General features: G+C 40.0%; 1 protein-coding gene across 1 annotated transcript; it reads right to left on the bottom strand.

The window, feature by feature from the left end:
* Positions 1-1528: 1528 nt before the first annotated feature.
* Positions 1529-20237, bottom strand: stard4.L (StAR related lipid transfer domain containing 4 L homeolog). Its single transcript, NM_001097728.1, is given in 6 exon segments — positions 1529-3605; positions 5296-5410; positions 10285-10411; positions 12355-12404; positions 14371-14481; positions 20191-20237. Coding segments are annotated over 5 exon segments (621 nt in total). The 5' UTR covers positions 14473-14481; positions 20191-20237; the 3' UTR covers positions 1529-3378.
* Between the last annotated feature and the right edge of the window lie 4673 nt (positions 20238-24910).

Here is a 24910-nt window from a genome sequence, read left to right as displayed (position 1 = left end):
AGTGGGCCTCTGTGTAACTGAAATGCCAGGGCCTATTTTGATTCTCAGTCCAGACCTGGCAGTGCCTGTGAGTACAGACCCACAAATAGCAGAGGCCTTTAGACCGGGGGCCCCGTGTGGCACAAGAGTTCTGAAACAGAAAGTTACTCAATGTTTCTTGGACCTTTGATATGAAATCATTTTAACCTTTGAGTAAATTCTGAGTAAATTACACAAACCGCTGTATGTTGGGAAAACGATTGATGTTATGGTAATATGTAACATTATTCCTCATCCATGTTGGACAAAGGTTTAGCACCCTCAGTACTGTAGACACAATCCCACAGGAAGAATGATCTAAAGCCATACATGCTGCTACAGAATATCTAATTGATCACTGTCAGCCAATAGACATATTACCTACCTGGATACTCCTGGGGGGAGGCAGTGTTCCTGAGGGTACATGTCTACAAAAAATGACCTCATAACAAAATACAAAAAATTCAGTTGGATACTGCACAACAGCGTCAAGGCAGTTCCATAGCTGTAACGACAGTTGAAGCTGCACGTGGTTAGGCATTCTTGGGCCAGCACCACCAAAATGTATAAAAAGTGGAAGGTTTTCTTTGATTTGGTAATATTATGTTTCCAAAACATACAGCTTTTAAGGGCTCAATATTCAGCAGTGACATAAGTAATGTGTGTGACAGAAGATCTCAGGCCACTGTAGCAAGAAATGAATAGAGGTACAGATAGCCAGAATCTCATGGCAAGAAGTGCTATTAGGGAAAAAAACATACATTCAATCACTTGATTACTGTTTTAATTACTAAACATTGGAAATTGTTTTGAGACCCAATCACAAATCTTATTTTTGATGGTAGTATCCCTACACTTGAGGTAGAACTAACCAAATAATCAATCTGGTCCATTTGTATGGTTTTAGGTATGGGTTTTTTTTTAAAGGTCAATTTTTATTTTCTTAAACCAGATAGATATAATAATAAACATTTGAAACTAGGGATGCCACCTTCTCTAGAAAAAAACTACCGGCCTTCCTATATATTTATCTTTTTTCACTATTAATAACATTAGGATCAGCCATCATTTTTACCGGCCAGGCAGGTAAAATATCGGGCAGTTGGCAACCCTACGAGCAACTAATCTGGGTCAAAATCCAAATTATAGTATTGAATGAAGGCGCGATTTTAAAGTTTCCTTGCATTTTACACCATTTTTGCTGTCCCACAAACTTTTTCCTGATTTTATACCATTTTTATGATCCCCTTATAAACTTAAAATGGGGGATTCTACTGCATATAATATTGTTGACAACTGATAAAAGCCACAGCGTTACTTTATTTGCCATTAAAGCATTATCACATTATAGTAGGTGTATTTTGTAAAAGAATTGAGCCACCTGTTTATTCTGTTGGTATGTTCTCTGGAGGCTCTGCAAAATCACACTATTTCTATTTTTTTTACATATAATTTTATATATGGACATATTGGAAATGAATGTAAAGGAATCAGAAAAGGTACACATCCCTTGGTTTGTCTTCATGTTTTTATTTAACGATTCAGGAATGTCTCCTCACATATATTGATTAGATGACATTTTGTGGGTAATAAATAAGCAGATTAAAACATTTTAATTAAAAACAACTGAAACAAGTTCTTCACTGGTGAAATGAAATACAACATACTTTTACATACATAATTCTGTAGCCTGTACAGCATGTTGAATGACAGCTGACAAATTACCCTCACAAACCTTTTTTTTTAATTAATTTATCATTTTCTTAAATTTACATTTTAAAAATAAATGAGATTCACTTCCCTCCTCTCGTGTTTTGCAGTAGCAGCTCTGAAAAGCCTGGTTGCTGTCTCTATAAGCTGTTACAGTTTGATTCATGAGTTTGTTTTTATGTCTGTTAAGCATTGTTTAAGCATACTTACACAGCAGATGTCACAATCTGATACATTAGATGTGTTAAAGCTTAAGTGTTAAATGCTTAGTTAAGGTATAATTAAATGTATAATCCCTGGGGGTGCCAAAGGTTAGGCACTCCCAATAATTATAAACTTTTACCTGATACCCCGGGGGGTGTTCTGGGCCTGGGATACTTCTGTAGGAGCTCACTTCTTCTTTCACTTCTGTCTTCTCTTTGAGCCCAGCCAAGCACATGCACAGTAATGAGAAAAACAACTTTTTGCTTCTAAGTTCAGTTTAACATGTGCACCTGGACCAGAGCTAAGAGAAGACTGAAGACCCCAGCCCAGGCAGCTTTAGCAAACAGGATCTCTGGCCTGAAAGTTCAGATAAGTGATTATAATGTTACTATTATTACCTTTAGTTCTCTTTTAAGGCCTGGATGTTAAAAATGTATCAAACAGTAGCAAGTCGGTGACCAGGCCCTAAAAATGGAATACCAGTTAATAAAAATAAGTCTTGCGAAGGAGGTCCGAGTTTGTCAACAACAAAACAAATCAAATACAAGCTGAAAAAAATGAAATATCACAGACAAGAAATATTGCCTATATGACATTACATATATTAAACATATATAACAACAATTATCTCAGTATTCTTTTTAGAAGAGAAAAATAGCTTGGAGTATTCTTCTGAGCACTTTTTTGTCTATTTTTCAAGATTTTAGCAGTTTTTTTATACTTCAAAAGAAGAAGAGTAAAGCCTTTCTTTGTTGTTCTGCTTAGAAAGGAGCAGAGAAATGTGAGATGATGTATCTTTACTCTTTTATAAGAATAGCAACATCAAACAGTATCAGGGATACTTGTCTCCTTCTGCCCACCCCCATGAATACAGCAATGCTGAAAGCAGGCAATGCTGTATTCATGCGCTTGATGTAGGCCTTCAAGCTTCATTTACATGGCAGTTTGCACTTTGCATTTATAGAAAAATGGATAATGCATAAATATACAATATAAGCAGCAAAAATGACTGGAATCCTGAGTATTTGTGCATTCAGAAACCTGTATAGTATTAACGAAAACATGGACATGCATATCCAGCAATCCGTATAATACACACTTATTATAAATATATATATAATCATTAAAAATCATATTAACCACCCCAAGGAAAATGGTTATTTTAAACGAACAGCATTGCCTGTGCTGTTACAAACGCATGGAGACAAATATTCGGTTAAATATCCTTCAGTACATTAAATCACAGCAACCTGTGCTGAACCATAAAATAAACATATTCTTTGCCATTGTGCAAACAAGTCCCAGAGTTGGATGAAAAAAAAATGCAGCAGCGCCATTTTTTTATGTTATTAAATAAAAACCAGGCAGTCCGTTACTGATCAGAGCCACTGGGTACCAGTCAAGCTGTTTACCAGGAATTGAAAATAGCCTAAAGCTGGCAATCTTTTAAGGCTTCAGTGCCTTTTTGAGGTCGGAATAGAAGTTTACCAGTGAGCTTGCCATTGCGAAGTCTACAGTCTTCTGCAGCAGCATCCCTCTCAGATCAGTCTGAATGTAGCCAGTCAGAAGGCTGTGTTGAGGGTTGTTTTGCAGGGGCACACAGAACCAGCCGCATGGGTGATTGAACCCGCGCACACAGTTTGGTCGAGCATCTTCATATTCAATGCCGACACCTGCATAATGAATGAGAATATGAGAAACACTAATATATATATATATATACACACACAATAACAAAATCATTATTTTGTTGATATTTCATGTTATCAAAAGTGACTTTTTTTTCTTATATTGCCTAAAATATAAACTAATAAATGAAGGCAATGCTGACCATATACACACTTCTAGTAGCTATATTTGCATTTACACACAAAGAAAAGAAATATTATATTAACCATTTCACTTCAAGCATGCTCCAAAGAGGGCAACATCCCTATTGCTGGGACAGATTAAGGATGGCCACTTTCTGCTAACGATGGGCTTACAATATAAATTACATATGATTGTACGCTTCCAACTAATATCTAAGAAATTCATCTTTGTATGCCCAATATAACTGCTAAACTGTCAATTGATTAAAAGGCCTAAGGATATCTGATCATATCAGGATCAGGTTGTCCATCTACCTATAATAAATCAGGTTTTCTTTCCATAGACATGGGACTGCTCTCACCAACCCATAAAAAGTTTGGCATAGGATGGCGCAAATTTGCATGTCTCGGCCCCACATCTCTGGAGAAAGAAAACTGGTTTTCATTCGGAAGAATAAATGTGAACGTTTTTAAAGAAATAGATTCGGACTGAATTAGTTACTTTCACTTTAAATTAAAGATGAATAAGACCCTGGCAATCATATAGCTGCTGAAAAAAGCTACACAACTAAAAAAACAAAAAAATTAAAACCAAGTGCAAATTGTCTCGGAATATCAGTCTACATCACATAAAACTGGGAGATAGGCTGTGCAAAATAAAAAATGTTTCTAATATAGTTAGTTAGCCAAAAATGTAATGTATAAATGCTGGAGTGACTGGATGTCTAACAGAACAGAACACTACTTCCTGCTTTTCAGCTCTCTAACTCTGAGTTAGTCAGCGACTTGAAAGGGGTCCACATGGGACATAAATTTTCAGTTAGTTTGCTTCTGATCCTTAGCACACAGATTCAAAAGCAAACTAACTGAACCATTATGTCCCATATTGCCCCTTCAAGTGACTGATTGGCTACTGACTGGTAACAGGTTAGAGAGCTGAAAATCAGGAAGTAGTGTTCTGGATATTATGTCCAGATTTTATAGATTACATTTTTGGCTTACTAAATATATTGAAACATTTTTTTATTTTGCACACCCTACTGTGTCTATTTACCCAGTTTTATTTTTACACGGAACAGTTCCTTTAAAGTTGAACTATAACTTTAGGGCTCTTACTGACGAGCGGTTGTAGCTGCACTCCCCTGCGTTCTGTTTTTCTGCATTCAGTCGCAGGGGAGCGCAGGAATAGACGCATTACGTTTTTTCCAATATGGCTGTACTCAAACAGGCGCGTATAGGCGCCGAACGCAGGTTGAGATGCAACATGCTGCATTTTTCCTGCGTTCGGCGCCTACACGCGCCTGTGTGAGTACAGCCCCATTGGAAAAAACGTAATGCGTCTATTCCTGCGCTCCCCTGCGGCTGAACGCAGAAAAACGGAACGCAGGGGAGCGCAGCTACAACCGCTCGTCAGTAAGAGCCCTTAAGCTGCAAACCATTATAGTTTCTTCTTTCTATTTCTTCCCATATTAAACTGATGTATGAACAGTTACGCTTTTGCAGTTTGGACCAGAATAGAAGAACACATGTCAAGACAAATATAAAGACGTACCACAAGTCAGAAGGCCATCTTCATACTGCGTTGTGTAGGAGAAGTCAACAAACTCTCTCGGCGATATAATATTCAGCAGCTGTCCAGCAGTTGTGTAGCGCATCACACAGCACTCCTAGGAGAATGCACACCAGACATGTTTGGACAAGTCCAACTTCAACTAAATTAAGCGTGTTGCAGATAGAACGATGCTGCACATGCAAATTAGGGGCGGGGAGGGAAATCGCGTGACTTTTTGTCACAAAACAAGGAAGTAAAAAATGTTTTCCCCTTTCGCGAAGGATTTGCGGGTTTGGCCGAATCCAAAATAGTGGATTTGGTGCATCCCTACTTTTAATACATATTTTAAGTCCTAATTTGGGCAATAATGAAAGAAAAAGAACTGACCCATACGTTTGCAACCTCCCATCTAAACGTGTCTGGAAGCTCATATATATATATATATATATATATATATATATATATATATAAAGACAAGTATTAATGTGCAAAAATTTATGCATAGGGGATACCCTGGGAAAGTGCTTCAAATGGCACAAAAGAAGATTGCGAGCAATGTAACACAACAGACAGGCAGGAAGAATACAGATTCGGCTAACAAACGTATTCCGTTTGTATCTGAATTTAGTAATTCCAGTGACAACATAGGGAAAGTCTTACGCCGCCATTGGCACATTCTAAGCAAAGCTTATCCTCAAATAGGAGAATTTGTGGCTCCTCCAGTCATGTCATACAGAAGGGGTAAAACTATCGGTGGTATGGTCACTTCGTCTGAGGTTAAAACGCAATGTAAGCGGAGTGATGCCTTCCTAGGAAGGAGAAAATTTGGGATGTATCCCTGTTTGGGATGTGTACAATGTTCACATGTCATTAAAGGAGAAGCTTTTATAGACCCCAGCTCGGGTGAAAAGATACCATTGAGAGGACATTTTACTTGTGTGTCCAAATATGTGGTATATGCGTTGACCTGCCCATGTGGTTTCATATACATTGGGGAAACCACACAGATGGTCAAGTCACGCATATCTCAACACAAATCCTCCATCAATTTGGGAAACATGAGACTACCGGTCTCCAAACATTTCCTAGAAGCTGGCCATGTAGCAGACCAATTAAAATACACGGTTCTGGAGGGAATTCCACCCCTCAAATTTGGAGGCAATAGGGAATTAAAATTAAAGCAAAGGGAGGTGTGGTGGATTCATAGGTTGAAGACACTGGCACCATCCGGGTTAAATAGGGACTATGATCTGTATTTATTTCTGTGATACAATGTAACAGCATGACATGAAGTAGGTGTGTTAGATTTGATTTTGGAATTCCCAGAGGTGAATTGCTTATGACTCTATGTAACAACAGGGATGGCAGAGAATGGGTTAAAAATGCTGATAGCTAATGAGCCTGATGTCATTTCCTGTTGAGATGTTTAAATGTTTGGAATGTGTTACTGACATTATCCTGTTATGCTTGAGAAAGGGCACGCTGCAGGCCCGAAACGTCGCAGGCGGAGAGATGTTCTGCCATTAACAGGTCAAGTAATGAACTTTTAACTTAATACACTTTTTTCACTTTTTGATACAACGAGTGCTGCCTTTTTTCTTGTCTACTCTATATATATATATATATATATATATATATATATATATATATATATATATATATACAGTGGTGTGAAAAACTATTTGCCCCCTTCCTGATTTCTTATTCTTTTGCATGTTTGTCACACTTAAATGTTTCTGCTCATCAAAAACCGTTAACTATTAGTCAAAGATAACATAATTGAACACAAAATGTAGTTTTTAAATGAAGGTTTACATTATTAAGGGAGAAAAAAAACTCCAAATCTACATGGGCCTGTGTGAAAAAGTGATTGCCCCCCTTGTTAAAAAATAACTTAACTGTGGTTTATCACACCTGAGTTCAATTTCAAAGGTTATAAAGCCATTTCTAAAGCTTTGGGACTCCAGCGAACCACAGTGAGAGCAATTATCCACAAATGGCAAAAACATGGAACAGTGGTGAACCTTCCCAGGAGTGGCCGGCCGACCAAAATTACCCCAAGAGCGCAGAGACAACTCATCCGAGAGGCCACAAAAGACCCCAGGACAACATCTAAAGAACTGCAGGCCTCACTTGCCTCAATTAAGGTCAGTGTTCACGACTCCACCATAAGAAAGAGACTGGGCAAAAACGGCCTGCATGGCAGATTTCCAAGGCGCAAACCACTTTTAAGCAAAAAGAACATTAAGGCTCGTCTCAATTTTGCTAAAAAACATCTCAATGATTGCCAAGACTTTTGGGAAAATACTTTGTGGACCGACGAGACAAAAGATGAACTTTTTGGAAGGTGCGCGTCCCGTTACATCTGGCGTAAAAGTAACACAGTATTTCAGAAAAAGAACATCATACCAACAGTAAAATATGGTGGTGGTAGTGTGATGGTCTGGGGTTGTTTTGCTGCTTCAGGACCTCGAAGACTTGCTGTGATAGATGGAACCATGAATTCTACTGTCTACCAAAAAATCCTGAAGGAGAATGTCCGGCCATCTGTTCGTCAACTGAAGCTGAAGCGATCTTGGGTGCTGCAGCAGGACAATGACCCAAAACACACCAGCAAATCCACCTCTGAATGGCTGAAGAAAAACAAAATGAAGACTTTGGAGTGGCCTAGTCAAAGTCCTTACCTGAATCCTATTGAGATGTTGTGGCATGACCTTAAAAAGGCGGTTCATGCTAGAAAACCCTCAAATAAAGCTGAATTACAACAATTCTGCAAAGATGAGTGGGCCAGAATTCCTCCAGAGCGCTGTAAAAGACTCGTTGCAAGTTATCGCAAACGCTTGATTGCAGTTATTGCTGCTAAGGGTGGCCCAACCAGTTATTAGGTTCAGGGGGCAATTACTTTTTCACACAGGTTTGGATTTCTTTTCTCCCTAAATAATAAAAACCCTCATTTAAAAACTGCATTTTGTGTTTACTTGTGTTATCTTTGACTAATAGTTAAATGTGTTTGATGATCAGAAACATTTTGTGTGACAAACATGCAAAAGAATAAGAAATCAGGAAGGGGGCAAATAGTTTTTCACACCACTGTATATATATATAGTTAAAACATAACTTTTAATAACAAAATATTTTTAAATAGTCCTTTGACAAAGCCCACAAGTTGTGGGTGAAACGCGCGTCAGGCATAAATTTTTAAATTGGTTAGGCAGGGAGCCTGAACGGACTTAGAATAAGGGGCTGATACTACTAACCAAGAGGGTAATGTGCTGTGGGTGAAGGGGTTGGTGCGGAAGTGGTTTTTGAGGTAGCGTGGTTATTGCTTATCAACTCTCTAGCAGCATCTCCAGACAGAGTTTACCTACCGCTTGATTAAGGGCAGATATCCATGAACCGGGAGGGTTGTGCTGTGGGTGAAGGGGTTGGTTTGGAAGTGGATTTTGGAACGGGGTCAGAAATATTTACAGACAGAACCATGGCAAATATCTTAGACCTTTTAAGTTCACTAACAACATTAACAGAGAACTGGGAAACACCAATGAAAAAATTAGGGAAAACAGGATATAAAATCAAGGAAATGCAATGCATTTTTTCAGACTGAGGGGACTGTTTATGAGGGGACTGGGATTCTTTTATGGTATTTCTCTGTACAGACTATGAGCAAACTTAGGGGACTGTTCCTGCTGAATTGTGCTTAGTACAGGGGAATACCTATGCTGCCATCATTCTATGGGATCTCTCTGTAAAGGCTATGAGCAAACTTAGGGGCTGTTTCTGCAGAAGTTAGACCGTGACCACTTTGAATATATAGATAGCTACGCATCTATTTTAGCTCTTTCTAAAGTATCTCAGTGTTCAGAAAAAAAAGCCACTGATGCAATTTCATTTATAATGCTCATAAAACACTTAGCAGAATGAATGCAGTGGAAATTCCATGTATAAAACCCCCAGAACTCATAGCTAGATGTCACTATGGCAGATTAATAGCTAGTAACAAAAACAGTCCAAGTCCTTACCAGCACTTGGCTCTTCTGCTGCTCTGTTCCTATTCCCCCCCCCCCCCCCCGCTCTCCCAGATGCAGCCTGGACATAGAAAATTGAAAAGCCCTGTGATCAGAGCCAGACCAGAGCTGCCAGAGAGGGGAGAGCAAGATAAACATTTTCTTAGGGCTCTTCCTAATGAAACTGTCAGTGGGGAAAGCGGCAGAAATACGGATGGTGCTTCAACCTGCACAACCCCGGCCCGGCACCTCTCCTTCACTTATTGCTTGTTAAGTTATAATTTATTTCCCACAGAGTGCCCACACTACACTCCAGACTACCAGGTCTCTAGCTAGACTGGAAGGTCGGGGAACCACGTGACGGCAGTCATGTGACTGCCTGATGTTACGGTGACATTACGACTCCTTTTCTCTACATGGAAACTAGACAGCACCCTGCACCGTGCTCAGACTGCCTGTCACTCAGCTGCTGCCGTCACCGCTGCTGGTTTCATTGCAAGTATTGGCCGGCCTGCACCAGGTCTGTCTGGCAGCTCAGACAATTGCCAGGAGTGGACAAGTCCCGTGCATGCAGACCCCGGGCTAGGCTATACGCTCCCACCCCCTCCGTGCCAATTTACTTTGCAGCTGTAGCCGACTACAGCCGGCTACAGCATGTTGCGATCTGCGGGGGGGCCCTGCGGCGGGGGCCCTGGTCCAATTGCACCCCCTGCTCCCCCGGTAGTTACGCCACTGACAGGGTTTTAATTGTGATACACTGGACTATTTTAAAATATTTTGTTATTAAAAGTTAAGTTTTAATTGTGTATATATATGAGTTTCCTTACACGTTTAGATGGGAGGGTGAAAACGTAATCAGTCAGTTCCTTTTCTTTTTCTTTCATTTGTGATTTATTACCATCCACTGTTTTTCACATTTGATGGGGGGTGCTCCCCAATATTCCTTTTACATAATTTAGGCAATATTAGGGACAACACATCTTACCTTATTGAATTCCTTTATTATGTCCATTGAGGTCATTAAGCTGTCCCACTGCAGTCTATAGGGTCCAGGGCGAATGTAATCCACAATTCTGTTATAATCATCTTCCACTATTCCTTCAATTTTGTACCTAAAAACACATTAATACAGATGTTAAAAGTGTAGACATAATGCACTACTGGAAAGCCTGGGGCCTAAGGGCTATTCCACACGGGGAGATAGCGACGCGTTTGCGGTCGCGGCGACAAAGCGCCGCGACAGTTGCCGCGACCGGCGCAGGCGACAGTTTTGTATGGGCGCCTATGTAAAAACGCCTGTGCTAACCACACGAGGCGATGCGCTTTTCAACAGTCGCCTGAAAAAGCCTGGCGAGGCATTTTCAGGCGACTGTTGAAAAGCGCATCGCCTCGTGTGGTTAGCACAGGCGTTTTTACATAGGCGCCCATACAAAACTGTCGCCTGCGCCGGTCGCGGCGACTGTCGCGGCGCTTTGTCGCCGCGACCGCAAACGCGTCGCTATCTCCCCGTGTGGACTAGCCCTAAAAGGGCTGATTATCTGTCATGTGGAATAATGATGGGAACAATCACACCTTATAACCCATAGAGTTGGTTAACACAACACACACAGTGGTTATACATAAACTAATACTCTTTGTTTTCTAACCAAAGGACACTTGGGGTATTAAGGTTTGAGTGTTTTTTCCTCGAAAATTTGAGTTGTATTTTTTGGTCAAAACTCACATTCGGGTTAAAAAAAAAACTCGAATCGATCAAGTTTTTTTTTTTTTTAAAAAAAAAAAAAACTCGAATATTTGAGAATTATTATACCCTGACCCTTGAAATAGCTTGAATCCGAGATTAGTTGCCTTGGCGACAAATCGCCTCTTCTTCGGGGGACCAATCTCCCCGAACTCCCTTCCCGCCGGCTATAATTTAAAAAAAAATGCGGGATAGCACTTGCGGCATTTCGTTTTCCTAAGTCGCCCTAAGTTTCCACGTGAGGCAACTTCGGGCGACTTCAGAGAACAAAGCGCTGTGAGTACCATCCTGCTGGCAATTTTTCATTATAGCCGGCGGGAAGGTAGGGGAAGGCAGTTCGGGGAGATTGATGCCCCGAAGAAGAGGCGATTTGTCGCCGGGACGACTAATCTCCCCAAATCTGCCTGTGTGCCCTTACCCTAAAGGAGAAACAAACCCTTGCTACTACAGTAAAATCCCCTACCCTACATAGACCCCCTCCCTGCTCCCCCCCCAGCTAAATGTCCCTAACTCTTTACTTACCCCAAGGTGCAGATTCTGTCCAGCGGAGTTCACGGGCACCATCTTCAGCCGCTTCGGTAATTTCGGTGACTTTCGGCGCATGCGAAGTTGTCTCGAAACAGAAAATTGCTCCAACTGTGCATGCACGATACGCTGATCTATTCCCGAAGGTAAGAAGATGGTTGCCCTGAACTCCGATGCCCTGAACTCCGATGCCCTGAATCTGTACCAAGGGGTAAGTAAAGAGTTAGGGGCATTTAGCAAAGGTACCACCTAGGCTGGGGGAGAGCAGGGAGGGGGGGTCTATGTAGGGTAGGGGATTTTAGTAGCAAGGGTTTGGTTCTCCTTTAAGAACAAACCTACAGACCGTATCTCGTATATAACCTGGGGACTGCCTGTATATTGTAGCAGCATAGGTTTAATTGCCAATATGTCTGATTGAAATGATGCTGTTTCATTTATTGCTTTCCTCTGACTCATCTTATCAAGAAATAAGGTCCTTGCATGTTTCAGTTCTTTTTCTGTCTCTGCTGCTATGTTACTACGTTTGGGGAAAGTTACACAATACATTTTACATAGTTTGGGTGCAGTAACCATAAGTGAAGATGCCACACTCCAAACTATACCACCGTTAGAACTTAAAATTCTTTGGGTTTTTTTTGCTGTAAGCTTGTGTCTTGTTTTCCTACTTCAAGTTTAAGAGTGGAGAGAAGAGCATCTACGATCAAACTAGAATCCAGAACCTGCCCTCTGCAAACTGGTTTTAGTAATATAAAAAAAAAGTAAAATGACTTGCACCGTCCAAACACTTACAGGCAACCGCCAAATTCTTCAGAAGGTTTTCGCCATGCCGTAACATCACTCTAATGAAATGAGAGGAAATGCTTAGTACCATAATATTACACACACACTGATAATAAACGACAAAGGCATGTAACAAAGCCCTCTGTAAGGCTTACAAGATAATTATTTTTCTTGAAGCTTGAAGTAGAATGCAGCTGAAATTATGTTACACTATATTTCATGTTATGAACATGGACATGGCATGGCTGCACTCTGTTGAACACTCCCCTAGGCTGGTGCATTTTTAAAAGAAGCCAGGGTCACATGTAAGAAATCTCAGTCACTGGGGGTACCTACCAAACTGGCATCTCTCCAAATGATTATGGCTATCCTATCCTCCTCCTTTAAAGGTATAGTAAGCCCATTTTACACAAAGAAAGCAAATACTACAAAGTTTACCAACATAACAGGGTGTGGGTGGCCAATTCAAGCAGAGCTGCTCATTTGGCAACATTCATTTGCCGCCTTTATCTGCCGTTCGATTCTGCCTCTTTCTAGATTGCAATTAAAATATTATCTGGTTGTTGCAGAGTCACTGAACGTGGCAACCAGAAAACAGAATAACTGTGAGGCTTAAGTGTTATTGTGCTCTTTTTTTAATGCTCTTTTTCTCAGGCACTCTACTACCCATCTTCCAATTTATTGGAGACCTTCAGAATAAAACATGTAAATAATAATAAAAATACAAAAATGAAAATCAATTGCAAATTGTTGCGTACACCACAGCAAACTTCTATTGCTTGCACCACACCAAAAGGTAAATTTAACATGGCAACAAGTGTGTAAGAGCAAGGTCTAAAGGATTATATGCTACTCTTTAACATTATATAAAATATATTCGCAAACATGGTTTCTGTCGAACAGACTAACTAATCTCTGTGGGAGAATGCAGGAACCGAGTAACCAAGATCTTCAGGATACTGCAGAATGTTTTCAGTATTCCTATACCCCCACACTTCCATACCTAACTGCATAATTCAGTCTTTTCTACAGAAACTATGCTTGTGTATAGATTTTGCTTAATGTATAACATTTTAATGACTAGCATCTAATCCTCTGGACTTTGCTCTTACAAGTGGAGAATGCAAGGTTATGCACTTTGGCAAAAATAATATAAATACAAGTTATACACTAAATGGCAGTGTGTTGGGAGTTTCCTTAAATGAGAAGGATCTAGTGTTTTTTGTAGATAACAAGTTGTCTAATAATGGGCAGTGTCATTCTGTGGCTACTAAAGCAAATAAAGTTCTGTCTTGCATAAAAAAGGGCATTAACTCAAGGGATGAAAACATAATTATGCCTCTTTATAGGTCCCTGGTTAGGCCTCATCTGGAGTATGCAGTGCAGTTTTGGGCTCCAGGCCTTAAGAGGGATATAAATGAGCTGGAGAGAGTGCAGAGACGTGCAACTAAATTGGTTGGAGGGATGGAAGACTTAAATTATGAGGGGAGACTGTCAAGGTTGGGGTTGTTTTCTCTGGAAAAAAGGCGCTTGCGAGGGGACATGATTCCACTTTACAAGTACATTAGAGGACATTATAGACAAATAGCAGGGGACCTTTTTACCCATAAAGTGGATCACCGTACCAGAGGCCACCCCTTTAGACTAGAAGAAAAGAACTTTCATTTGAAGCAACGTAGGGGGTTCTTCACAGTCAGGACAGCGAGGTTGTGGAATGCACTGCCGGGTGATGTTGTGATGGCTGATTCAGTTAATGCCTTTAAGAATGGCTTGGATGATTTTTTGGACAGACATAATATCAAAGGCTATTGTGATACTAAACTCTATAGTTAGTATAGATATGGGTATATAGAATTTATGTGAAAGTATGGAGGGGTGTATGTATGGATGCTGGGTTTTGATTTGGATGGGTTGAACTTGATGGACTTTGTATTTTTTCAACCCGATTTAACTATGTAACTATGAGAAGAAACTTGTTCTAGTTGCACTAAATTGCACCCAGAAAAGCAGCATATGCAGACTTACTGATTTCTTGGCGACACGCCATTCCTCTTCGAGCGTGCAGTGGTACTGAATTAAGGTATTTTGCAATTTGGTTGTTTTTGAAGGGATATCAAGGTCATCCATGATTCACTTCTAACAAATGCAACAACATAAAAAAAATTGCAATTAATGAGTAAACAAGTCAGACAATATACATGCCTGTATGGGTTATGTTATATAACAAAAAGCAGATTTATTATCCATTGATGCCCAGATTCGAGTACATGATGCGCCTTTTATTACATACATACATACGGGTTAATGCTTTATTATGCATACTGCATGTGTTACACTTGCCCATTAGGGGGGCCATTTCTTTTCCCACTACAGAAGACTGGATGAGCTGCTGTTAAAGCCTGTTCCCCTTTAAATTAACTGTTAGTATGATGCAGAGAGTGATATTCGGAGACCATTTGCAATTTGTTTTCATGTTTTATTTATGTTATTTAGCTTATTATTCAGAAGCTTTACAATTTCTCGTTGTTAGGGTTCATATTGACCTAGCAACCATGCATTCATTTGAAGAAGAGACTGCAATATGAATATGAAAGACCTGTTTAGAAAGATGCTTAATAAAAAGCAATAACAATAAGGGGCCCATTTATTAAACCTCAATTTTTCCTGGTCAAGGTTTTTTATGGGGAAAACTCCAATTTTTTGTAGAATTTTGTTTTTTAATTTTTAGAGATTTATCCTACCCCAAAGCTGATGAAAAGCCTTAAAATATGCTATCTTAAACCTATCAAGGTCATGTAGAAGTCAATTGCAGATGTCGCTGAATATGTTTCTTGACATTGTGATCTGCGCTGGATAATCCTATAAAATTGGGAGTTTTCGACAGATAATCCGAAAAAGTTGAGTTGAGCAGCGAAAATTCAATAAAATCAAAATGACACTACAAAATTGAGCAGCAATTCGTATAGTACGAATGACGATCAATTTTGACGTAGTGATTTTTCGCTACAATTTTTTATAGATAAATTATTAATAAATGAGTTAATTTCATGAAAGGGAGTTTGGTTGGATTTGTTTTCATACAAACAGAGATTAATGGAGTTTAAGTAAATCAAGCCCTAAATGTGTAGCCTTACAGAGTATTTGTTTTTTAGATGGGGTCAGTAACCCCCATTTGAAAAGCAAAATAATTAAAACAATAAAAATGGATAAATAAAGGTATATTGAAAAGTTGCTTAGAATTAGTCATTCCATAACATACTATGGGGTATATTTATTAAAGAGTGAAGTTAGAGGTCGCCACGGTCCACTGGAGTGAAATTCCGCCAATCTCCATTCATGTCTATGGGATTTTTAAAGGTGTATTTATCAAAGGTTGAACTTTCACCCATTAATAAATACTCTTTTAAAAATCCCATAGAAATGAATGGAGAGTGGCGGAATTCCCCACCAGAGTGCAGGCTCTATTAGTTTCCCTGCACCTCTGGTGTGGGGAACATTTTTTTGATGATGATGGATGTCCTTTAAAGCGATACCGACACGTTCCTATAAAAATCATAGGAAAGTATCAGTATCAAGAAGTTGCTGTACCCGGAATAGTTCCCCTCAAAGCCGCCCCCGGCCCGCGAACCTTTGTGCAGCCGACCCTCTGACATTACTAATGGATCTTCTATGTTGCTTCCGTGACGCTGGGCTGGGGGCAGAGCGATTCTTCCATAGGCTGATTATGAATGAAAACAGGAGAATGGAAAGATCGCTCTGCCCCAGCCTAGCATCATGGTAGCAACCATTAGTAGTGTAAGAGGGTTGGCTGCACAAAGGTTCGCGGGCTGGTGGGCGGCTTTGAGGGGAACTATTCCGGGTGCAGCAAATACTTGATACTGACATGTTCCTATGATTTTTATAGGAACGTGTCAGTATCGCTTTAATAAAAGGATTGCCTACTTCCAGTCCCCTTTGTCCCTAATGTAGTGCTTATGTAAATTATGTTGATCCAACTTCGTGCATGCCACAGCACTTTATTACAGGACATAAGTGGAATCAGTTACAAGAGCAAATTACAAATTGCTGAACAGTGTGAAACAGGTGTTTGCACAGAAAACACAATTACAGTTACCAGATCAGATTATAAATTAGTACAGAGGGGATAACGTAATGATAGGCACAATGTTTATGATAGGCACCATGTTTACTTTGCAAGGATTGTCTGCGAAATAAAAATGGAAACCTTTTAATACATAAAGGTGTGCTCTCCGGCTAATTTTTGATTTACTTTGAATCTTTCGCAATCTGGCACGGGGACTGCGGCTCGTTGAGAAGCACTAAACACACGGAAAACTACTATAAGGACTATTTGATATTTGAATCTGATATTTGCAATGTTTAACCCACAGCAAGCAACCAATCAGATGGATCATAGGTAGCAGTCACACATATGCACACAGTGTTTCTAAATGTGTCCTGGAAGGTTCTGAGCCAGGGGTGTAACTACAAAGGAAGCAGACCCTGCAGCTGCTACCGAGGAAGTGTAGGGAGCCCCACGAGGCCTAAATAATGAGCAATTTCAACATATATTGGTAAAACAGTTCAATCTCTGGATATGTTGGGGGCCCTAAAATTAATTTGCCATGGGGCCCATTAAAAACTAGTTACTTCACTATTCTGAGCAATTTGTTAATAAAACCCACAAAGCATAACTATATCTAGTTGCACTCCCAAATATGTGTTGCTGATAAGACTTCCTCATTTGTCTTACTATGGGGAAGTATCAAGTTACTGACTACACATGGCTATTTATATACATGCAGGGCCTGTTTGTGTGATTAGCTAAAGGACATAATGCTTGAAGACACAACACCGAAGGGAGAAGTAAATCTTCAGTACATAAAGTTTATGAAAGTGACAATGATGCCTCTATAGAAGGAAACCCAAAATCTTACATTTTAACATTCATTTATCACCTTATTTTTATGGAAAGGCCCCTTCAAACACACACACTGCAGTTTATATGTGTAAATGTGCATAATAGTCCTCTGCTAACAACTTGCAACAGTGGTGAGAACAGCTGACAGGAAAGAACTATCCTCACCCTGCTGTAAATATGCCAGTGTTCTCTAGCAAATAGCAATAACCTTCATACGTCATACTGTCATACTGGAAATTATATATATATATAATATATATATATATATATATATATATATATATATATATATATATATATATATGACGGCTTGAGTTAGGAGCTGAAACGTAGAAAACAAACTTTTTTTTGCACCAAGTCCTGTGAGTGCAGTCCTTTTGTGATTTTTTATATATATATATTTATATATAGTTCCCTAAGATTGACGCAGTCCAGGGCTTCATAATGTAGTTTAGAAAAGAAAATTTATTGTCAACGTTTCGGTCCCGTTCTGGGCCTTTCTCAAGACATTACTATATATATATATATATATATATATATATATATATATATATATATATATATATATCAGTCCAGTGAAAATATTAAAATATTTTTATTAGTGCATGGTGCATCTCAACGCTTTCGACTCGCAGAGAGCCGTCGTCTGTATATACAGGAAATATGAAACAACTGTTACAAACGTATATGTCCTTTTGGTTTCTTTTGTAATTGTAATTTAATTACCTCGTCCCTTTGAAAGGGCCATGTGATAGAGTGACCTGCCTATCCTAGTATCCCAAGAGAAAGTGTAGCATATGGTACACTGGAGGTAAATTAAGTGACCCTTGGGCTATTCCCCAGGCACAGACCTTCCAAGGAATACAGTAAATACAGTACAATACAACAAATGTTGGTCACGTTTACCTTTCAGTCCCACACCCACTCAAAGTGTAGCTTTTTGTACACAAGTTTAGTGAAAGCTAGTGGGTACTGGAACTCCAAGTAAAGGACATGCAGTGAGAGGCAGTAGGTAGTGAAACTCAAGCACATTATATAGAGGCAGTGAGATCTCACCCTTCAAGCATATTAAATACAGTGTGAGGCATTGAGTACTGATGTCCCAGTATATTATACATAGTGAGAGGCAGGGGGTACTGGTAATCCAAGCACATTAAACAGTGAGAGGCAGCAGGCACTGAAAACCCAAGCACACGTCATTGTTTTCATGTTGGATGCACGGGAGTAACCATAAAGACAGAGAGCAAGCAGACTCTGCGGCTGCAGGGGGGCCAAGAAGACACAGGGGGCCCCATGTGGCCCCAATTAAAACCAATTTCAACCTATACTGGTAAAACAGGACAAACTTTGTATATGCTGAGGGCCCTAATATTAATTTGCTGTGGGGCTCAGTAACATCTAGTTCTGCCACTGGTTGGAAGTAACACCAATATACACATACAAATGATAATATTACTTTGTTTTTCCTCTCCCAATTTGCCATTCTTGATTTAACGGAACAGGAATACCAAAAAATAAAGGTGGTTTAAAGGAATAATATAATGTACTGTTGCTCTGCCCTGATGTGTGCTTGCTTTGTGGGAGGCCACATTTGCCCGGGCCTAGGGCGGCAAAAGTTTAGGGGTGGCATGCCGCCCAGCTGCATTGGAACACAGCATTCCCCATCGCTCCCCAGCGCAACAGTGAATGTACTTATGTGCGCTCACAGGAGGGGGTGTATGTGGACTGCGGCACTAGGACCCTGAGGCCTCGGAAAGCAGAGCGCTAGGACCGCGAGGCCTCGGAGCGCTGGGAACGCAAATCCAGCCTTGCTTGCTTCAGAAACACAACTATTTTTTATGTAAACGAGCCACTGTGTAGCCATGCGGCAGCCATTCCAGCACATTACGCTGTAGATAACAAACAAGTTGTGAAGAATCCTGTTGTAGGCTACAGAGCTTATCTGTTATCTGCTGTGAATCCTGTGCCTTTTCTCCTTTTTCAGCTCTGAATGGCCACACATCAGCTTGTTTATATCAACTATAGTTGTTTTTCTGCAACAAACAAACCAGTTGTACCAGTGCAGGACAGCAGTACATTATATTTCCATTCATTTACATAACATAGTAACTAAAGTTGATAAAAGACACACATCCATCAAGTATAACCAGCATAACACGATAGTTTTAACACTTTGGTGTTATTGTTCCTTTAACTCGCATGCAAGACTCTTGTTTGCTCTATTCCTCTCCCTTCTTCTTCCACTCTCAATATGCCATTCTCTAGCCTTTCCTTCTCCATCCCCCATGTCTCATTCATACGTTTCACTGTTTCCCCTTTTCTACATTCAGCCCCTACACCCCCCTCTCCACAGTGCCAAAATAAAACGCTGCTGTATGGGAAAGCTAGGCCCGCCCCTTCCACTCTCCCGTTGTAACACCGCCCCTTCCATGATGTCACAAGTGGGGGGTGAGGTAACGCTGTTAGTTAGCACAGGAATGCAGTCGGCTGCCACGCAAGTGCCGGTCTTCCTGTCTGCTGTTTGATATACAATTATGAGTGAGTGTCCGTGTCACGTTATGCACATGACTGGCGAGAGAATTCCACAGTGACATCACACATCCGCTCAATGAGAAGCCAGTCAGCCAATCAGAGCACTCCCCTAGTGAGCCAGTGAGCGCAGGCACGATGTTACCAATATACAGTATATATCATGTAAGGCGATTCTGACTGTTTTGGCCGCACAGATACTCCGTCAAAATGAATGAATCACGTCCAAGCAGCATGAACCCCCTCCTGTCCCATTTAATATCTGCGCGATAATATCCAGCTCTTATTAAACTACAACTCTTGTCATTCAGCTACAGAAGCATTGAAGACACCCGTGATGATTTATAAGCCCCTCCCTGTGCCATCATTTGCCCAGATAAATATTCATGGATTACCTCTCAGTCAGACTCGTACAGCGCTCGCTCTCACCAGCAGCACATCCTCTACTGCAGCACATCCTCTACTTTCACGTCTAGTGGTACCAAACCGGACACTGCCTTACTGTGGCAAGTTACACAGCAAGCCAATCAGCTTCGAGTAAGTCACAGATGGGCGGGCTTACATCTGACAAGCTGGTAGGAATTCCTGCCTCACAGTGACTAATTCATAGCTTTGTAGTTACTCCTCGAAGGCACAGCAGATGGCATACACTAGGGGAGGGCTCTGATTGGCTGGCTGGCTTCTCGTTGAGCGGATATGTGAAGTCACTTTGGAATTCGTTTCTCTCCCTAACGGTGGCCACAACAAGAAAGATTGTTTGTTTCAACACACACGTGTAGAGCTCAATCGTCAGATATACAGGTAGAAACAATAGAATTCTTCTGCCTCCTGTATCTGACAACTCAGCACTAACAATGGCCGATATTTGGATTCCTTCAAAGGCACCCAATCAAAATTTTCCTTCCAACCCGATAACAAGCCGACCAATATCCAAGTCTTCTGCCGATATCAGTCGTCTCTTTTCCCACCATACACGCACCGAATATTGTATGAAAATTAGTTTTCTATGGCCACCTTTACACATGTCCAGGACGTGAGTCAGACATAAATACACATAGGCATATATTATTGTTGTACCACAGATAGGGAAACAATAAAAAATAAGAATTATTTGATTAGAGTGAAGGGAAACAGGGGTTAAAAAAATCTGGTGGTTATTATAGGCAGTGACCACCTCGGGAATAAGCTCTAGTGCTGCCCTATTTGCTACATGAGATTAAGAAAACATTGGTGACTTCACTGCAGCTTGCTGCTTTCTTGTAGTAATGAACAGCGTGATGTCACCCCTCCACTTGTGACATCATGAAAGGGGCATCGTTACAACAGGAGAGAAGAGAGTGGAAGAGGCGGGGCTAGATTTCCTTTCAGCAGCATTACATTTTGGCACAGCAGAGAAGGGGCTGTGGATGGAGGCAAATGCAAAATGTAAATGTAAATAAAAGGGAAGGGTAAAATACAGGTGAAGGAGGTTCAAACTCTCTCCATATATAGAATGAAACATGGGGGTGGAGAATAGCTTGGGAAGACAGAATTCTACATAGGAGAATTTGGGGTAAAATGCAAATAGGCAAATGGTGAGTAGAAAAGGATGGGGAACCAGTTGGGAGGAAAATAAGCAGAGACATTGGTCGAGGAAAAACAAAGTATATGTTAACAAACAGTAATTTCTTTGTGTATATTGGTTTGTTACTTTCAGCATGAAAACAATAAAGTGTGCTTGGGGTATTCAGTGGGGCTCATTTATAAACACTGGGAAAATTTGTTTCTGGGTGATTAACCCATGGCATCCAATCAGATTATTGCTTTCCATGTTAAACATACAGCTGACTGAAAAAAGCTAATCACTGATTGGATGCTATGGGTTACTGTCCAGGTGAAAATTTGCCCAGTGTTTGTAAATGACCTCCACTTTCTCTCATTGTGTATAATGTGCCTGGAGTGTGAGATCCCCTTGCCTCTAATTTGCTTGTAGTTTCAGCACCCATTATTTGTCACTATATGTTTTGACCCACTAGCTTTCTATACTGTACTGTTCCATTGGCAGTTGCTCAGTGCTCAAACTTTACATCATTTAGCATATCAGGTCTTGCTTTCAGAATAATGTGCTGTGGGTGCCATTATCTATTAGGTCAAAGTACTCACCAGCACACCCTGACCCTTAGAACTGTGGTTCCACCTGGTGCTCAATGTCTCCTGAGGGATCGGCACCCTCCAATTTGTAGCAAGTGGAATGGAAACCAGCACAACAAGACTGTTACAATCCTGCATGTTTATTAATTGCAAGTGATCAGACACGTTACATCACTTGCAATTAATAAACATGCAGGGTTTATACCGTTGTAACAGCCATTACCCTTGCTCTTAGTGTATAATAGTCTAACTTGGTATGACCCACTGATGCTCAAGCTCCTTACATTGCAAATTTTATATACAAAAAATTATGATAATTTCTCCATTGATTTTGTAAAAAGCTACACTTTAAAGTGGGTGTGGCATTGACATGTAGGCATTGCCAAAAATTGCTGTGTTGATCTATGTGAACCCCTAGGGGCCTCTGCCGTAACAACTTCTTCACAACTTGAGGCCCCAGGATTAGGATCTATATGTGTAGCGTTGCCATGTAGACCTTCAGTCGCTGTTGACGTATGCTAGGTGCAGGCACCTCCTCTGTAGATAGCCCTCCATGCAAAAGATTCCTGATCTTATCCTCTAAAGCTGCACATACACTGGCTTATACAATCTGCTGATTCAGTAACCCCAGACAAAGTTAGTAGCTTATTAGTCCATGTATGGGGCCTTCGTGACAACCTGCCGGACTGAGGACAGATATCTGCTGAGCAGGTTACAAAATATGTTCAGATGACGATCGCACAAGGGTATTACAGCAAGCCTTCTGACAGATATGCTGTGATATTTATGTTGCATTACCCAGAGTCTCATTTGGACCAGCATGTTGGTGGCCAAACTGGACAACAATCTTTCTTGTGTCTGCCCATCTTAAAAGTCAGAACCAGCTATAGGAATTAAATAGGGTAGAACTGACAAATACAGGTGAAAAAGAGAGGGAGAAAGGTAAGGGCGAGACAGGAGGAAAATAAAAAGGTGGAAATAATGATATTTGTGAGAAGGGTCTGAATCTTAAAAACTTGCAAGATGTGCTGATACCTGAAGCCCAGGCGGCCTCAATCTCTAGGGTAAATCCACTTATGCACACAACTTCTCTAATGTTAATAATGACATTTTGTCTTTTTTCATTTTTTCCAGCTTCCACATACGTGAAATGTAAAAGAGTCAGGAACAGGGAATGAATGGGGAAGGAGGTGAGAAGAAGGATTACTCAGTGTTTATATATAGGTGCTTCCATCTCATACACACTGTGGGCACCATTTTTCTTTTGTAATACCCTGCCTAATGCATTAGAGCCCTGCTCCTGCACAATAGAGTGCTGAGGATTGATTTATTTAAAACAAAGATGTCATACAGATTGGTGTAAGTGACCCCACAGACTACAAAGAGAATATGCACTTTGTGACCTCAGCTACACTACTTTGTTATCATAAGGCAACTCCAGCAAAAATATATATCATATCAGCCTTTTAATCAGCTTGATAGTGATTATATAGTATCCAAAGTTCAAGAGTTTTACAAACCATGAAACTTAAGGCTTAAAGGTGTACATAAGATACAGACTACACCGTTGCTGTTTTGTCAGAATCAAAAGATGATCACCTTTTCACCTTTGAGATAACTTTCAATATGATATAGAGAATGATATTCTAAGAAAATTTGCAATTGGTTTTCATTTTTTATTATTTACTGTTTTTGAGTTATTTAGCTTTTTTATTCAGCAGCTCTTCAATTTGCATTTAAGCAATGTGGCAGCTAGGATCCAAATTACCATAGCAACCATGCATTGATTTGAATAAGAGCCTGGAATATAAATAGGAGAGGCCTGAATAGAAAGATGAATACTAAAAATTAGCAATAAAAATGCATTTGTAGCCTTGCAGAGCATTTGCTTTTTAGGAGTCAGCAACGCCCATTTGAGAGCTGCAAAGAGTCAGAAGAAAAAGGCAAATAACTATAAAAAATAAATAATGAAAACCAATGGAAAAGTTGCTTAGAATTGGCCATTCTACAACACACTAAAAGTTACCTTAAAGGTGAACCACCCCTTTAAAGGAACAGTAACACCAACATTTTTTGTAAAGTAATGAAAATATCATGTACTGTTGCCATGCAGTGGTAAAATGGATCTGTTTGCTTTAGAAACACTACTATAGTTTATATAAACTAGTTGCTGTGTAGCAATGGTGGACAATTAAAAAAAAGCTATATAAATAGTGGATAACCGAAAACACCATTATGTTGTATAGAGCTTATCTGCTGTCTGCTGTGTAACCTGACCCTTTTCTCCTTCGAATGACTGTCCCCATTGCTACATAGCAGCTTATTTATATAAACAATAGTAATGTTTCTAAAGCAAAAACACCAGTTTTACCAGTGCAGGCAAACATTGAATTATATTTTTAGTACTTTTAATCATTTTCATTGTTTGATGTTACTGTTTCTTTAAATGAATTGTGTAATAATTTATTGTTTTTTTAACAAACAATAAACACTGAAAATTTAACTAATGAAATGCCTGTTTTTTTTATTCTTGCTCTAGCGCAGATTTGACTGACTTTAGTAAATTGACCAATTTATTTCAAATGACTTTAGAAACTGCCCTTACAAAACTGAAAATCGATCTGCTTCAGACTGTGTAATAATTATAAACGTGGATGTGTTTACTGCCAGGACACGCGAACAAAAGGACAGTTATTGGATTTTAACCCTGCGTCATAAAAACAATTACTTAACCATATCTTCTTTCATGGAAACATCAAGATAAAGACTATAGGGGTCATTTATGTAACAGGGCGCAATGTGAAAAGTGGCAAAATAAGGCTGCAATTGGCTCCTTACTTATCCCCTAAGAAAACATTACCACAACAGGGCCCTGTCCTTACCACCTGACTTATGGTAGGCAGTAATGGCAGGGCTTTGTATTTTAGCACTTATGCCCCAGAGTAAATAAGTTCTTATATGTTAATCAGCCACCATAGAAGCAGA

Source organism: Xenopus laevis, chromosome 1L (assembly GCF_017654675.1).
Source record: "Xenopus laevis strain J_2021 chromosome 1L, Xenopus_laevis_v10.1, whole genome shotgun sequence".
In the NCBI taxonomy this organism is placed as follows: domain Eukaryota; kingdom Metazoa; phylum Chordata; class Amphibia; order Anura; family Pipidae; genus Xenopus; species Xenopus laevis.
The sequence above is the reverse complement of the archived record's forward strand: the minus strand, read 5'-3'. Positions and strand labels throughout refer to the sequence as shown.